General features: G+C 40.1%; 1 protein-coding gene across 3 annotated transcripts in view; it reads left to right on the top strand.

Moving 5' to 3' along the window:
• Positions 1–16,338, top strand: part of mtr (5-methyltetrahydrofolate-homocysteine methyltransferase) — a 32,067-nt gene extending 15,729 nt beyond the window's left edge. For 2 of the 3 annotated variants that reach the window (XM_069517253.1, XM_069517252.1), the window contains exons 20-33: positions 232–384; positions 1,579–1,686; positions 2,050–2,150; positions 3,547–3,614; positions 3,923–4,043; positions 4,163–4,244; positions 5,247–5,345; positions 6,419–6,494; positions 6,695–6,850; positions 7,313–7,512; positions 9,924–10,124; positions 10,273–10,465; positions 12,037–12,149; positions 15,177–16,338. In XM_069517253.1, the coding sequence (XP_069373354.1) occupies positions 232–384; positions 1,579–1,686; positions 2,050–2,150; positions 3,547–3,614; positions 3,923–4,043; positions 4,163–4,244; positions 5,247–5,345; positions 6,419–6,494; positions 6,695–6,850; positions 7,313–7,512; positions 9,924–10,124; positions 10,273–10,465; positions 12,037–12,149; positions 15,177–15,266 (1,761 nt within the window). In that variant the 3' untranslated portion in view covers positions 15,267–16,338. Of the gene's footprint in view, positions 1–231; positions 385–1,578; positions 1,687–2,049; positions 2,151–3,546; positions 3,615–3,922; positions 4,044–4,162; positions 4,245–5,246; positions 5,346–6,418; positions 6,495–6,694; positions 6,851–7,312; positions 7,513–9,923; positions 10,125–10,272; positions 10,466–12,036; positions 12,150–15,176 lie in introns of those variants that run through there. The other variant, XR_011239675.1, reaches the window with a different exon arrangement.
• Positions 16,339–16,586: the final 248 nt, after the last annotated feature.

Here is a 16,586-nt window from a genome sequence, read left to right as displayed (position 1 = left end):
TTTAAAACACGTGGAGACATTTTTTGTATTTTTACAGATAATTATAAAAAATCAGTTTGATTTATATATATTTTTTTATTTTCAATTGTATCTGTTTTTCCTTAAAGGAATTAAATGAAGTATTTCTAAGTTCTGATCATTCTCTTTCATTTTCAAAGTTAACATTTTGTTTAGAAATATGGTTCGCCCTAACAATTCACCTGTTGTCATGTTTCCATGTGTTGTGCGCAGGGAATAGAGAAGTATGTAGTGGAGGATGTGGAGGAGTGTCGGGCTCAGGCTAGCCGTTACACTCGACCCCTTCACATCATCGAGGGCCCCCTGATGAACGGCATGAAGGTAGTGGGAGATCTCTTTGGAGCTGGGAAGATGTTCCTGCCACAGGTAGGACGGTGCTGGTTACATTGTTTCTCCTGTGTCCTGTTCTTGCATTAGTGTTTCATTTTTTTTCCATGAACGTGGCCTGGATCTTGACCACAGTTTATTTCACCAACAGAACTCTTCATGTTAGAATCAAGCTGCCGATTAATAGATTTATATTGGTGAACAACTGGTAATGATATACCTGTTAGAGAGTTAAATAAGGGGCATCATAAAATACAAACCTTGATGGACTGGAGGTCTGATGCACATGGCCCGGGTCAAATGGGGCTCCAGCTGTGCCGCCAGTGTGAGATAGAGGAAGCACGGCATATAATCGCACTGTGAATGTGTGTGTGAATGGGCGAAGTTGGCTCATAGTGTAAAACACTTTGTGTGGTCTATAAAAATAGAAAAGCTCTGATAGACACAGACCATTTACCATTTTAACCAATATCCGATTGTGTCATATTGATCGATCATATGGGAGTGGCCTACAACTAAAGAGTAACTGAGACCAAAGTCACAGGATACATCCTGCTCTATCTACTGAACATTCACACAAGGTGTCATTCACGTCTGATAAAAGATGAGACACGTGGATGACCTTTGTGTGCAATTTGAAATACTGACCACTTTGTGATGATGAAACAAGTGTGTGATTTGTCTCACTACTTCGTAACGAATGGAACCTGTGAAGCCTGAAACCTGCCCAACGCTACTTGCACCTTTCATTTTGGGCTAAATGCTAAATAAAGTGCAGAAAGGTTTGAACCTGCAAATTCACAGTTGAAATTTTGTTCCTATTTCCGTTATGGTGTGACTGGTTCCAGCTGAAAAAGCTGTCCGTAGGTTAATTTGCTTTAAACAGGGTTGTTAAGTGTCATTACCTTTCAACAGCTAGATGTCGACACTGGCCCGTGTCTAATGCTCCCAGATACTCACTTCTTCTGTCATCTTAACTTTTTGTAAAATGAAAGTTCTTCCAGCTGTAAATATTAGATATATAACAAATTGAGTATTAATCAGCAATAGCCTGCAGCATAACATACAAAACATTTTTTAAAAGTGACACAAAGTTCATTAACAACATATTTGTCTCTGCTGATGTTCCTTTCCATTGGTCGGTATGTTCCCTGCCAGACAGAGGTATCTCAGACATGTGTCTTTAGGTGTGGATTCAACAAAACGATGACTTTAAATACACTGCGTTTGCAGGTGATCAAGTCGGCTCGTGTGATGAAGAAGGCGGTGGGACATCTGATTCCTTTCATGGAGGAGGAGAGGAAGGCGATGATGGCGTCATCGGGGTCCACTGAGGAGATCGTCAGTCTCAACTGAATATTAAACCATTTAGTGTATTATTTCAGTTAAATACACTGATTTACCAACATATTTCAGTTAAATTATAAATAATATTAAAAAGCCATTGTAAAGGTGTGTTTTTAGCAGAACATGCAGCAGTCATTTTAAACAATGTTTCCACTTCCATGACAGCAAATACAATGGCACTTATTGTAAATCTAGAGTTAGGAACTGTGAAAGCATTTTCTCCTCAACTACATTTTCACTCTCTAGTCAAGACAGCAACATTCAAACAAATGACACCATACACACATAGTAAACAGCTGATTCAGCCTGATGCATGGTCCCCCCGGCTTCGACATCTGTCCTCTCTTTGGTCTGCAGGATCCCTATCAGGGAACCATAGTTCTGGCTACAGTGAAGGGAGACGTCCACGATATTGGCAAGAACATCGTAGGTGTGGTGCTAGGTTGTAATAACTTCAGGTAAAACTGGTTCGCTATCACGTTTAAATGGTTTACCATCAGAAAGCTTTCACTTGTATCAAGGTTCTTTTTCTGCTGCACTCTCACCAGTATCTCCAGTCTGTTTGCAGCAGTTCACAATGAATCATTAGTAACAGTAAATTAGTTATTGACTAGAACTGTGAGAAAGTTGTGTACAATGTGTGGATGAACATCAGCAGCATGATAGCTATTTACTGTCCCTCATCATATGATCTGCTGAAGGCCTCTGTCTGAGGTGAGATGTTAATATCAGTGGTAATGGCACCAGTTTACCTCTCATTGCCTTTTGATCCCCTGCATGGGCACAGTGGTGCATCATGGGAGTAAAGTGGCAGTGTTGATCTGTTGCCAGGCCCTAGGCAGCAACCCGGTGCTATTACTGTTGTGTAATGGCAAGAAATTGCTGCGTGTATGTGCGTGCATGTGTGTCGGTGTGTGTTTGTGTGTGTTTCTGTGCGTGTTACCTTGGTGGGTTTAGTCCTACATTCTGTAATGTTCCATGTGCATGCAGAGATAGGAATAGGAGGGGACAGAACAAACTTTTTAGGCTCTAAGCAGAATTATTTACCCAGTGAATTTGGTTATTAAAACTTTTTTTTCGTGTTCATCTCCTTAAAAAGTAACCTTAACCTAGGTTACCCAGCTGATGTTGATCAGACCTTGACTTGTGTTCAGGTGTTATTAGCTCCTCCCCACAGCTCTCCTCTCCTGATCCAAAACCATCTCATCGTTTTTTTCTCTGCCGCCTCAGCTATTGTTCTTCACCTCTCCATTCTAGTGATGCCTAGTGCACTCAGGACTTTGTAAAGCAATTGCCCCGTAAAACCTCTGCAGCCAAACTCGATGGGCCCTCACCTGGCCTTCCAGCCCTGCTCCATGCTGTTGATGACCAGCTCCTCAGTCTTGGTCTTCTTAATCTCGTAGACTCTCCCAGCAACTGATGGCTTCTGCGATGGGTTTGAAAACCTGGTTGTGGTGCCGCTGGGCTGGTCTAAAAAGAAGATATTAAGGAGACATTAAAATAACATTTAAAAGACAATTAAACATGGCAATTCAAATTTCTCTAATGACATAGAATATTTAAAAACATTTAAAATGAAACGCATTCAAATTAAATTTAAAATACGCTTCTTTAAATCGTTCTACTCATTAAAGGGCCTACTCAACACATTACCCTCAGCAGCCCAAACAAATCAGGGCTCTTCAGCTAAATGTTCTCGAACAAGTTATTTCTCAAGTCACTGTAGAAAATTAAATTAATCAACTTAACATAGACCTCTGCCACAGAAAGCACAAGAACATGCTTTAATTTGTTATAAATACTTCAGTTATGTCAAAGAAATGAGGGTGAGAAAGGGTTTGTGTTTTCTTGCAGGGTGATTGACCTGGGTGTGATGGTTCCCTGTGATCAGATCCTCAAAGAGGCTATCACACAGAAAGCAGGTGCAGTATACAGTTACTATTGCATGTTGTCAGTGTGAGGTGAACTTACTGACATAATCTAACAAATATATATATGTGTGTGTGTGTGTGAGTGTTCGTTCAGACATCGTTTTGTAGTTCATTCATACTTGTACTTGTAACTAAAGACTAAAATGATTCAATCTACCTTCCAAATCCTTACACCGTTTATGTTTTTCATATCCGACAATGCAAATTATTGAAATTATTGTTATTATTATTGCTTTTTACTTCTCATCCTATTATCTAGCAGCACTAATTGTGGGTGTGTATTATGTCTATTCATGCAGATATCATTGGTTTGTCCGGTCTCATCACCCCCTCTCTGGATGAGATGATCTATGTGGCCAAAGAGATGAACAGACTGGGGATGACAACACCACTGCTGATTGGTGGAGCCACCACATCAAAGTAAAACAAACATATATAAACCTATGATTTAAGTAGCACCTCCTGTGCTCATTGTTAAAGGATGGTGATAACTTGCAGTGTTTCCTGGGTTGCAAACACTTGTGTTGTGTATTTGATAGGACGCACACGGCTGTGAAGATCGCCCCTCGCTACAGTTGTCCTGTTATCCACGTTCTGGACGCCTCCAGGAGTGTGGTGGTGGTGAGTATTTCAACCTGAGCTCAGTGGAACGCTTGTAGGGTCTGAAGTGATCTGCTAATCAAAAAGGTCGGTAGATTGATTCCCAGTGCCTCCGAACAGCATGTCTAGAAAATAGAGAAAATGTGAAAAAAATGTGTAAAATGTCAACTGACTTCACAAGAACAAAATCATTTTTTTTGTTTTGTTTTTCAAATGGATATAACAGGAGTTCAGAATGAAGATTCCAACCTCTGACTGCTTTGAATCTGCTTGAATGCGTAGAGCATGTTTGGTTAACTTGTGCTGACATGCACATGCACAAGGCTGCAAACTTAGCTACATTTAAATCTGCACTAGACCATTGTTATGGAATTTTCATAGACACTGTCTCTTGTCCTCTCTGGGTCATAGCGCAACAGGCTGTTGTGTTTGGGAAGTGCGAGAGCTTGGGGCAGTAAACATTTGATTGTTTAGGAACAAGCACAGCCATAGATTAAATGATCTGTTGGGGTTTAAAGTGTGACTCTAGGAAAGCAGATTTCAGAATATGAGAGAGCAACATGCAGAGATGTTTAGTGGATGAATTCTGATTTTCTCCTTGGCCAAGCGTCAATAAATATTTCTGCATAAGACGTCAAAGGGCTCCTGAGCACTTTCTTCACTGATGAGTTGACCTTTGATCAGCAGATTTTCCACAACAATTAGGAGCTGGATCAAAATACTTCTACTGTAGGTGGCGAGTTATAGGACACACCCGGCTGTTCTTGAGAAAATATTAGAAAATGTTCAATAGTACTTTGTTAAGAAATCCATTTAAGAGATCATGGATCGGCAACAAAACCATGTTTTGCAGTCGAACATGAAATCTCCTTATCAGAAGTTCAACTAACAATGAAAGAAGAATGAAAATGAATATGTCATGGAGAGTTAATGGTCTCTTATAGAAGACAAATTTAAGCAAAGATTTTGTTAACTGCTTTGATTAGTCCAGGCTATAGTGTGTCTTATCTTCCTGTGTGTCAGTGTTCCCAGTTGCTGGATGAGACTCTGAAGGAGGAGTACTTTGATGACCTGAAAGAAGAGTATGAGGATGTCAGGCAGGACCACTACGACTCTCTGAAGGTAAGAATGGTTCTTAGAAACGCCCGATAGGGAGGCACCAGGGGAAACTTTGCTCACCTGGTTTGCAATGTTTATTCCTTGGATCACATAGGTGGCCGTCTTTGACATCAGTGTTGCATCCACATGTTGAACCCTCATCAGGAACACATGCAGAAGGCCTGATTCAGTTACTGCAGATTAAGTAGAACACACCTGAGCTCCTGTAAACACCTCCAAGACAAAAATATTACTTATCTCTACTGAAATTTTCGCACAGGCGGGAATAGTTTTTTTTTTCCAAGGCAAATTATTGATCAAATTTAATATTCTCTTCTAGAAGAAATGAGAGTGAACTCTGAGATTCTGTCTAGATTATAGTTTTTTTTTCAAACTGCATGAAAAGTGAATATGTGCTACTGGAAGAAGCAAGATGACTTAAAACGTTTAGATTGAATCAATACAAAAACAAGATTATTTATATATTTCTTTGCTGTATGATGTTATTTTAAGTACACTGAGATATGGATGATTTGGAAAAATGGCATAATAATAAAAGTGTTTGAGAGGTAATATAAATCTTACAAATATACAGTTTAATTCACAAAAGTTCTCAGTTATTTCCTGACAAAATAAAAGGATAAAGCTGCACAATTATGGAAAAAATAAGTGTACGTAGATTTTGACACCAACTGCAAATCCTAAGGTCACATTCTTGTATAGATTTCACACAGCTGCACAGTTCTCCTCTCCTTGCCCTACAAATGAGCTGGTATTAATAATATCAATAACTAAAATGTCCAGAATTGTTTTTGTAGCTGGGAGGGTGTTTGTACAAGTATTTCGATGTCAAGGTTTGTGAATGCAGTGCTGTGTATTAAATCTAAAAGTGCAAAAAAAAACATTTGTCCTAAATAAACTATAAATAATCATGATAAATGGTTTAATAATTTATAAATCATGACTTTGTATTCGGGGGGTGTTTGTTAATCTATTTTAATGTAAACCACATTGAGTGGACTTGTCATTAAATGTTTTTAATGAATGAAATTGCCTGATGTTTCTCTTCATCCTCCATCTCCCTGTTTTGCCATCAGGATCGCAGGTATCTGTCTCTTTCTCAGGCCAGAGACAAGGCGTTGCGTATAGACTGGTCCTCTCTGCCCAGACCAGGTGAGTTGGTGCAGACTCATTTAAGACTCGTTCTTCTTCAGGAGCACTGATGCGGTTTCAGTTTGTCATGCTATTCTGTAGAGTTAATCTTATTCATCTTTATCTTAAAGTCTGCTAAGGATCCATTTAAATATGTGATAGTGTATTTTTCAGCTGAATTAAAACCAAGTGTGTGCCATGTATTTGTCTTTGTGTGACAGTGCGTCCTCAGTTCCTCGGCACCCGCGTGTTTGAGTGGTACGACCTGAACAGTTTGCTGGACTTTATCGACTGGAAGCCTTTCTTTGACGTGTGGCAACTCAGAGGAAAATACCCCAACAGAGGTTACCCCAAGATCTTCAAAGACAAGACTGTTGGTATGAGTCCAGCCTCTGTCAAGGTTCATCATAAATCTGGCCATAAATACATCTGGCTATATATAATTTCATTTTATTTCAACATCCAGTTTTGTGAAAATAAATTTGCACTGTGAACACATGTGTTTCAAATAAAATATTATAGGTAAGATTTGATTTATTCTAGATATCATGGTTAAAATACGATAATATATTTGACTTGATTTAGTCAATAAAAGTAAATATTTTGAACAGTGCATACGATAGAGTGTAAGTTCTATAAAATGTTTATATATATATTGTGATGCTCAGGCTTGATGCAGATGTAAGGGACCATTGTACAGTGTTTGGACCATAGTGTAGAGAAATCATATTAATGCTAAAAGAGGTATACAACTGCAACTGCACAAATCACTGGCGATAATGCGTTACTTTAAAAACGTTGCCACTGCGTCTGATCTTCATCGTATTTGGGTCCTGAAGGTCTGGAGGCTCGTCGAGTCTTCGACGAGGCCCAGCAGCTGCTCAATCAGATGATTGACAGCGGCAGTCTGAAGGGGCGGGGTTTGGTGGGTTTCTGGCGAGCTCAGAGTGACGGAGACGACATCAATGTGTACAAAGAAGATGTCGCGGTGCACAGAGACACCAAACCCATTGCCAAATTCCATGGCTTAAGGCAACAGGTAAGAGACACACTGTAATGTAAGTTTAATAATAAGGTCAAAGTCCTGCTGAAGCACTTAGGTCATTGTAGACTGTACCTCCTGTACAGAACATGAATGATAATATAGCACATTAAACTTTTTAGCCAGTAATTGATACTAGAGCATTGATACTAGAGCATGACATTTCAGATCCCAATATATTGGCATACATTTATTAAATGATTCTTAAGATGTCATTGTGACAAATGTAAACTATATTTTTAAAGTGCCAGCCACTTGTGCAAGTTTAAACTTTTTTTCTGTTAATTTATTGAGGGTAGTTTTACTGAACGGCGCCCTACTGACCTGAAAGATAAATCTCGAACAACATTCACACAGTCACACATACTCATACCAGGAAGTTTCCCAGTACAACCAATCAGATCTGCTGGCTGCCGAGCAGCTCTACTGGAGCAGATGAGGTTAAGGGCCTGGCTCAGGGGCACTGCAGCTGTGTAGTCGAAGGTTGAATAAGTGCTGCTCTTTCAAAATCCCCAACCAGATTTAATCATGTCATCAAACAAGTGACCTTTCCATCTCAGGGTTGCTACCTCTGCTCTACCTTTGTTTAAATGTATTATAACTGTCACTTAGTAACAGCTCCCAGCCTGCAATGAACACACAGGAGTGGTCACTCATGAGGAACATGAGGAGTTTATGAGGCAAGGGAGAGCAGAGGAAAACTGGCGATATTATGGATGGCCCTCACTGGTTTCTACTATCTAGCAACGTGCTAGTCTTTACCTCTTACTGGATCTACCGGCATTGAATCCTGCCAGACATATCTGGCCATTGCTGTTCTATGAAGTCCCACTGACCAATGTGGAGGGCTTCAAGGGAAACGTACTACACAAGTGGCTTTACCTGCAAAAGAGACTAAGCAGTAGAGCCTTGTTTTGGCATGCCAACCAGCTTCAGCTCCCTTCTTTCACCTGTGCCACAAGGAGTGGATCGGGCAGAGAGACAAATACAGCACATCATGACAAGGATGACAAAAGCCGGGTTAGGCTTTTACAGATAGGATGGGTCAGGCAGTCATTTCATAGCATGCCTGCTATGATAAAGCGCCGGGAAAGGAGAGGCATCGGTTGATTCAAGAAATCCAAGAAAATGTAAGAAATGCTTCAACAGGATAATGGGCATGTTCAGTAGGAATGACAAACTGGGAAAAGAGCATCAGAGGCCAGAACAACTCTGACTCGAGTATAAGGTTCATTCTGTCCATGACACAGTCCCAAGCCCTGAAAAGCTTCACTGCAGGGGTCTGGCATACACACCAGAAATGTCCACTGTGCCTGCAGAGATGAACACAACTGCTGCCCAAAGGCCTGAGGAGAGGAGCAGTATTGTTGGCTCCATGGTCAAGCACTGAGGGATGTAAGCAAACACCATCTGCACAGGAATCCACCACAGTAAGCAACAACTCCCAGCGAGGGATACCATCACCTTCCTTAGAGCAGGGATGAAGCACCAACCCCAGTTCTGGGCTCCGAGTTGTTTCTTATAAAAGCACGCAACTGGCATTTAAAGGACAACCCAGGGAGGTAGTCGCCCGATAAGATTGCATCTGAGTTAACCAACAAGTGGTTTTGCTGAAACTCACTCTCCCAGAGAACAGATAGAGGAATCCCATGAGCATGAAGAGGCCTAAGAAACTACCAACTGATAGCTGAGTGCTAGAAGCTGGGATAGAAAGCAGCACGACTGTTAAAGTGGGTTGCAGAGGCTTTGTAGGGCTGTCTTCACATCAAACACTCGATGGGGAATAACAGGGTTTACAGCAGAAGACCCACAAAGAACATCCTTTAGGCCACTTAAAAGGCTTCACACTGGCTCTTAGAAAGGATGAGTGTAGCACTAGCACGCAACCTGGGGACTGATCACCCTGGCTGGTTCACCCGGGGAAGTGTGTCTGATGATGCTCCACCTACGTGTATTATAGTACAAACCAAGGGTGGAGTATCCTCGCAAACGTGAAAACCATCAACGTACCACAGAAAAATCATGATTGCAATATAAAGAGAGGAAACACGAACTTCGATTCTCCATGGGTCATATTTCAAATGTCTTCAGTTTGTCCTCTCTCAGAATTTCTCAACAGAATCATGCTCTGTTACCTTCTGAAGAGTGTAATCGTCCTAAAATGATTATTGTATTTATTGGCTTTATGGTACTTCCTGATCAAGAACCATCGAGATGGGGGAAGAAATACACATCATATGCCTTTGTCTGACCTCTGATTAATACTCACCATTCCTGATGGGGAGCAGCCCACGAATCTTACTGAGATGATGTCTAGTGTTGCTTTCAGATGTCGTGCTTTTTTTTTTTTTTTTGTGCCCTGTACTTTTCTGAGAATTTAACCTTCACGATATGTGTATGTGCCACAGGTGGAGAAGGACAGCTCCAGCTCAGAGCCCTTTTTGTGTGTGTCTGACTTTGTGGCCCCTGTAGACAGCGGTGTAGCAGACTACATCGGTGCGTTTGCTGTGAGTGTGTTTGGAGCTGAGGAGCTGAGTCAGCAGTTCCAGGCTCAGGGAGACGACTACAACAGCATCATGGTCAAAGCTCTGGCTGACCGCCTGGCTGAGGTACAGTATGGACAGTCTCCTAACATAACAGGCCCCCATCACAGCTGGTAGCACACGGGTCAGTGAGACATTGGTGCTGAACGACACGTTACCTGCTGGTGCCACGGTGTTTTTGTGTTTCGGTTAAAACTCACTGTTTCTCCTCCAGGCATTTGCTGAGGAGCTCCATGCTCGCGTGCGCAAGGAGCTGTGGGGCTATTGTGCTGATGAAGCTCTGCAGGCCACGGACCTCCACAGAATTCGCTACCAGGGCATCAGACCTGCAGCTGGCTACCCCAGCCAGCCTGACCACACTGAGAAGACCACCATGTGGAGCCTGGCAGACATACAGGACAAGACCGGTCAGAGCACCCCAAAAAAAAACACTTGTCACAACTGCAGCTGAAAGGCTCGAATGTTGTTCACTCTTTGTTCTGTTGTGTTCTTAGCATATTTTCAGTTATGATATTTTTCTCTATCTTTTCAATCTTTACATTTACCAGCACTCACGCACTAACCCGGTTACTGTAAATCCATGTAACAAAGATGCATAGCTTTGTGAAATGAACTCTTCTGGGATTTAGCTACGCTCATACACCCCATGTGAAGTCTTAGTTCATTATTATCTATTATCCATTATCCAAGAGAACCAGGTTTCTCAATTATATGGCAATTAGTAATATTATTATAATGTTATTTTACCGTGTGCCACAAGTTTATATTTATTTCCTCATACACCAGGTGTCAGGATTCACACCAGTTCAGGGAGTGTACACAGAGCATTGTGTGCATTGTTTTTGTGTCTACAGACGTGTGATCATCAGACACGCAACAGTGTGTTATATGAGGTTCAGTTGACTTGTAGGCAGGGATCTCTCTCTTTTTGGGGGTTTAAGGCAGAGTCATGCAAAAAAATGGGCAAGAATATTGAAAGGGCAAGAGATCTTGGTGCTTCTCTGTGGGTTTGACATTCATTTTTCAATGGCACCTTAAATAACCACGATGTGAAAGTGTGAAATTAAAGAACCAGACAAATATATTGTGGGATGGAATATAAGAATATAAGAATGGAATAACCGTGACCATTAATTCATCTTTTTCAATACTGAACAAGGAAAATGAATAATTCATTGGCAAATCCTTTTACTGTTTATGTCACCTTTGAATATATTAGTGCATCAAGTAAATGCAAATTGAATTCATCAATTTACACTTTGCTTTTTAAAAACATATATATTAATTGGCTCCATCATCTTTTGGGTGCCCAGACCTTTTCCCTTAAACGGGGTCAAAGCTACTAAAGCCTGAACTGAGTATTTACAACTGTGTGTAATGGTAATTTCACTTTTTTCATACAATATTTATAGTATGGTGCAGTGTACAAATATGACACTGTGTTTTGCTGAATGGAATCTGACATGAAAAATAGTCACAGTCACTAACCACATTAAGTTCCCATTGTGCTGCAGCTTATATCTGACTGCTCACAATCAAGCATGGATGTATTGTGGTTGACAGAAGCATTGTCTCTGTCAGAAGAACAGATGTGTATTTCAGCTTGTCATAGCATCTCCACAAGTATCAGTCAATCTCTCTGTTTAACTTCCCTCTGATCGTTGAGCTTGTCTGTGTGTCTGACGCTGGCTCAGCCAAGCTGCCGCCAAACTCCACGCACTGTAAAGTGACGAGCATTAGCATTATTGACGTTATCAAAACACTGACAAATTCCTGTTTGAGCAGCTGCGTGCAGGTGGGGAAACCTCTGGATGCTTTTGGAACACATCAGTGTGTGTGAGAGGGGGGCTTATCTATTCATGGGGGGGGGGCAGTTTCCACAAAATTAGTACAACCCTTTGTGTGTACTGGATTGTTTTTATCTCATGGGTAATTGTTTGCTTTGCTATCCATGTGTGTGTTTTCTCTGTGTGTGTAGGTATTGGTCTGACAGAGTCCCTGGCCATGACGCCTGCTGCTTCAGTGTCGGGCCTTTACTTCTCCAACCCTCGGGCCTCATACTTCGCTGTGGGAAAGATCACCAAGGAGCAGGTAAAACTAACCACCCACACCCACTTAATCTTTAACTGCGTTCATTAACGAGAGACAGTATTGGTTTTCATGTCACTCACATCAGCTGCTTTCAGGCATGCACTGAATTCCGGAGATCCTCCTGTGGGAGCCCTTTGAACTTTCTTAGGCCAGTTCCCTAGTATATAGTCCGCAAAACGCCAGAAGGAGCTGGTATGAGAACACAGCAGGAGCTCCTCCACAAGTGGGTGTGTTGAGGAAATTTCCAAAAAGCAAGAGATGCAAAAATGAAATAAACCACACAAATTTCTCAGAATGAAAAGGCGGAGCTGTACATGTAGAAGACACCCAAGAAGATGTTTACAGTTTTTGGTCATCAGGGTGACGCCGGTGTCAATGTGCTGCAAACAAAAACATCTGTGATCTCCGCAGCAGAAGGAATGTGTTACACCTGCCTCTGTCTGCTGCACCACCCTTCACCAGAGCGCTCCAGAGATTTCTGTGTGGAGAATCTCTTGCTGTGTTTTGCATGTGTGAGAGGTAACCTCTGGGGAAAGTCCAGACCCCATTCTCCGAAAATCATCGGAGAGGAATATCAAGAGTTTCTCTAGACTCAAATTTTTAACTTATTTCTTTTCTCTTGTGGAACATGCCGGCCTTGTGCTAAAAAACTAAATCTAATTAGCAGCACAGTTTTTTAATACTTGAATGCTTCATTGTGTAATTATTTTATATATATATATATATATATATATATACGTACACACACACTGTAGCTTTGAGCTGCTTGACAGATGATGATGATGATTCAGACATTAGGAGTCACTTTTGATTTGTGTTCACTTGTGGAAGCAAACTTGTTGCGTTAGCCGATAGAAATTCGAAAGTGAGCTTTTTTAAAAACACACTATACTGTAAACATCTTGAAGAATTTGTTCTAGCCTCACAACATTAAGCAACGAACAACCCAATTGAATACAGTTCAATTCAATTTTATTTTAATAGCGCCAAATCATGATATACATTATCTCAAGGCACTTTACATAGTAATGTCAAGACCTTAAAATGTATAGAGAAACCCAACGGTTCCCTCATTAACTGAAAGAAAGCTCTAGCAGAACCAGACTCAATGCGGGCAGCCATCAGGTTGGGGTAAGTGTGTGAAAATGGAGAGAGAGACCAGGAACAGTTGTGTAATCGTTTATATTTAAGCTCTGTCAGACTGGTTGAGTGATATTTATAGATGTAACGACCCACAATGCAACATCAGTGAAGGTGCCTCAATCACCTGTGATGTTGTGAAATTGTCTAATCCCAAAGAAATATCACCACCCAACTTTTATAAATAACCTTTCCAAAGAAAATGTTCTTGTATTTGGGCCAATTTAATAGTCGGATAAAATTACTGTGTTACTACATCAGAAAACAAAATCAACTATCAAATTAATTTAGCAGTTACGATAAATAAAATATATGAACTATATAAACCACTGTAAAATGTTAAATAACAGGATGTAACATAATGTCTCACGATTCTTAAATAAAATGGATTACAATGATTACAGTTTCAGAGAACAGCCAACACAAACCAACACCGTGTGAGGGGAGGGGGAGTTACCTGACCTAAAAGCAAAGTGTTGTGTGACATGACTCCATTCATTCATAAAATTAGTGCTGTAAAAATGTAACTGAATTTATCAAGAGTGCAGGAAAACATGGAGGAAGTGTTGAGATTGCATCCACTGATAAATGGTGAATTTGAATAACAAACCTGGTATTTCTCTGCAATTGAGTAAAATGAGGGGCCACTATTTGAATATTAAAATGTATTATGTTTTAATCCCTTTATGTATACTCCAGGTTATTGGCAACCTGGGACTATTATACCCTAACTTATTTATTCTTTATTTTAAGACCTCACCTCTGTGTTGTTAGTGGAGCTAATTATCTTCTACCTATTGTGATATTGAGATTTAACAAATAACCAGAAGCATTATGTTTCTAATGTTGTTTTTTATCTGAACAGTGTATTTGGTCATGAGCAAATCAGGGGATGCAGGAGTGTACATTTTTTCACGGGTGCAGGATGCAAGTTAAAGTGGGTAATGTTATAAATTTCAGTTCGACCCCATGATGGCAGTGTTGCGTAAAGACAGATAGACTGAGTCTTAATTCAGTTATTGTCAAAGTTACATAATGTTGCAGCACCAGGGAGTCTCGGTGCAGAGCATGTGTTCCCTTGATATTGAGGATTCTCGTGACAGCAGCCGTGGAAATGAAGATGTTTTTGCATCCAGTGATAATTCAGAAGCAGAACACTGCTGGAGAATGATGATGCTAGTTCAGATAAAGAAACATGAAATATCAGTCTGTATGTAAAGAAACATGGTCAATCTTTTGGGGAAATTATGTATTAAAAATTATAGAAATGATTATGAAGACATATATTATTGTAAATTATAAATTTTTATTTTTGTGTTTGTTATTATAATTATTACTTTTAAACAACGTGGAATACAAGCACCAGGTGTGTAGTGACGGAAGTATTAAATCATTAAAATAAAAGTTTTATATATATATATATATATATCTGTACTAATATCACCCTTTTTAGAGGGTAAAATTTAGTGGAGGCAGAAGTCATAGTAGTATGTCCATTTAAAGGTCCAGTGTTTAAAAGGGATCCATTGGCAGAAATTGAATATAAAATTATTCTACTGATGTTTTCACTAGTGTGTTTAATCTAAATTGTGAGAATTGTTGTTCTCTTTACCCCAGAATGGGCCCTTTTTATTTAAATACTTTATATTTCGAGGGGGTGAGGGGTGTTCAGCTGCAACATGCAACTTCAACACTAGATATCACAAAATTCTACACACTGAACCTTTAAATACTTTATATTTACATATCCACAGAGGCGCCATTTTTTTACAGTTGTCCAGACTGGACAAGCTCAAACACATTTTGAGTTTTTAAAGATTTATATCGGAGAAGAGTCGGGACACAAAACCAAGCTGAACTTGTATTTCCCCTGCTCTCTGTCTTCAGGTGGTGGACTATGCCAGGAGGAAAGAGATGAGTGTGGAGGAGGTGGAGAAGTGGCTGTCTCCTATCCTGGGGTATGACAGTGCAGCGTAGATTGCGGCCACACCCGCAGTCAGCTCGAGCACAGAGGGGTCAGAGCAGGGATCTAGTCCTACCACTGTATCTCATACATGTTCTAACTGTGACTGCGTATACATTGAGATTCACTGGCATGTGTACTGCACAAACACACCAGGCTGTATCATTTCACTACATATTTCAAGCTGTCCTCTGTGCCAACAGGTTATGACAATCTTAAACTCCCCTCACAGTTACTTTGCTCATTGTTGATAGCATTAATGTTTTCTCTCCTTGTCCTGACCTGATGTCAGTGAAGCTCAGTGCTATTATGAGTCCTGACTTTCTGTGATACTTTTTACATTTATCTTAAATAGTTCAACATTTTTAGACTTTTATCTGAGATGAGAAGAGAAAACAGCCTTGTTTAACAAAACAACAGGTAAAATTTTTTTCATTGAAATCAGGATATATCTGTCTGCTCAAAGAATAATACTGTGAATCTGTTGTTACGTTCACGGCCAAATTTCAGTGCGTGACGTTTTTATACTAAGTGGTACGGACCAATTCATCTGTTACTTGAAAAGCATCGATGTCAGCAGCTTAAAGTAGAAATAAATGTTGCGTCGAATGTAAGCTTAAAAAGATTTACTGACAGTACAACCAAACAAGAAAGGCTGGACAAATAGTTCATGAATATGATCGAGTTCACAAACGTTTTAGATTTGTATGTGAAAGAGAAAGTTTAGGTCTTTGCATACAGATTGTATTTATTTCAGGTTTTAATCTCTTTGTTTTCATTGTCTTAAGTCAGCATTTCATTCACAAGTACAAGTTTCACATCTACATCCACGTATTGTCGTTATCATGTTTTATCAGTGATGATTAGTGGACTATCCATATCGGTTTTATTCAAGGATCCTGAAACATTTCCATGTTACAAAATAAAAATTAAAAAAAAGAATCTGCATTTCACATGTCTTAAAAGCCCTAATGTGCTGTAGCAGATGTTCTCAGTTTGTGTGAAACTGTTTTACTTTCTTAATTAGAAAAAAGCAGATACTACATGACAGTATTATTTTATGAAAAATAAATCGTTGGAATGTTATGTTCTCTGTGTGTTTCTGATTGTAAACCTCTGGTCTAGTTTAATGCCTATGGAGAAAAGATTGGTGTCAGGATGTGCTACAGTCAGGTACTCTGACTCTTCACCTGACTCATCATCGTAGAATGTTTATATAAATAGACGTAGACTCTGGGTTCATTAAGTGAAACTATGGTGGAAGTGCCTGAAACCTGTATTCTCTTGAGTGGCCATCAGAGGGCTACTCCACCAGTTGCTTAAAGGCAAGGCAA

The sequence above is a fragment of the Paralichthys olivaceus genome, chromosome 21, assembly GCF_024713975.1.
Source record: "Paralichthys olivaceus isolate ysfri-2021 chromosome 21, ASM2471397v2, whole genome shotgun sequence".
Classification (NCBI taxonomy): domain Eukaryota; kingdom Metazoa; phylum Chordata; class Actinopteri; order Pleuronectiformes; family Paralichthyidae; genus Paralichthys; species Paralichthys olivaceus.
Note: the sequence above shows the minus strand (reverse complement) of the source record. Positions and strands in the feature narration are given on the sequence as shown.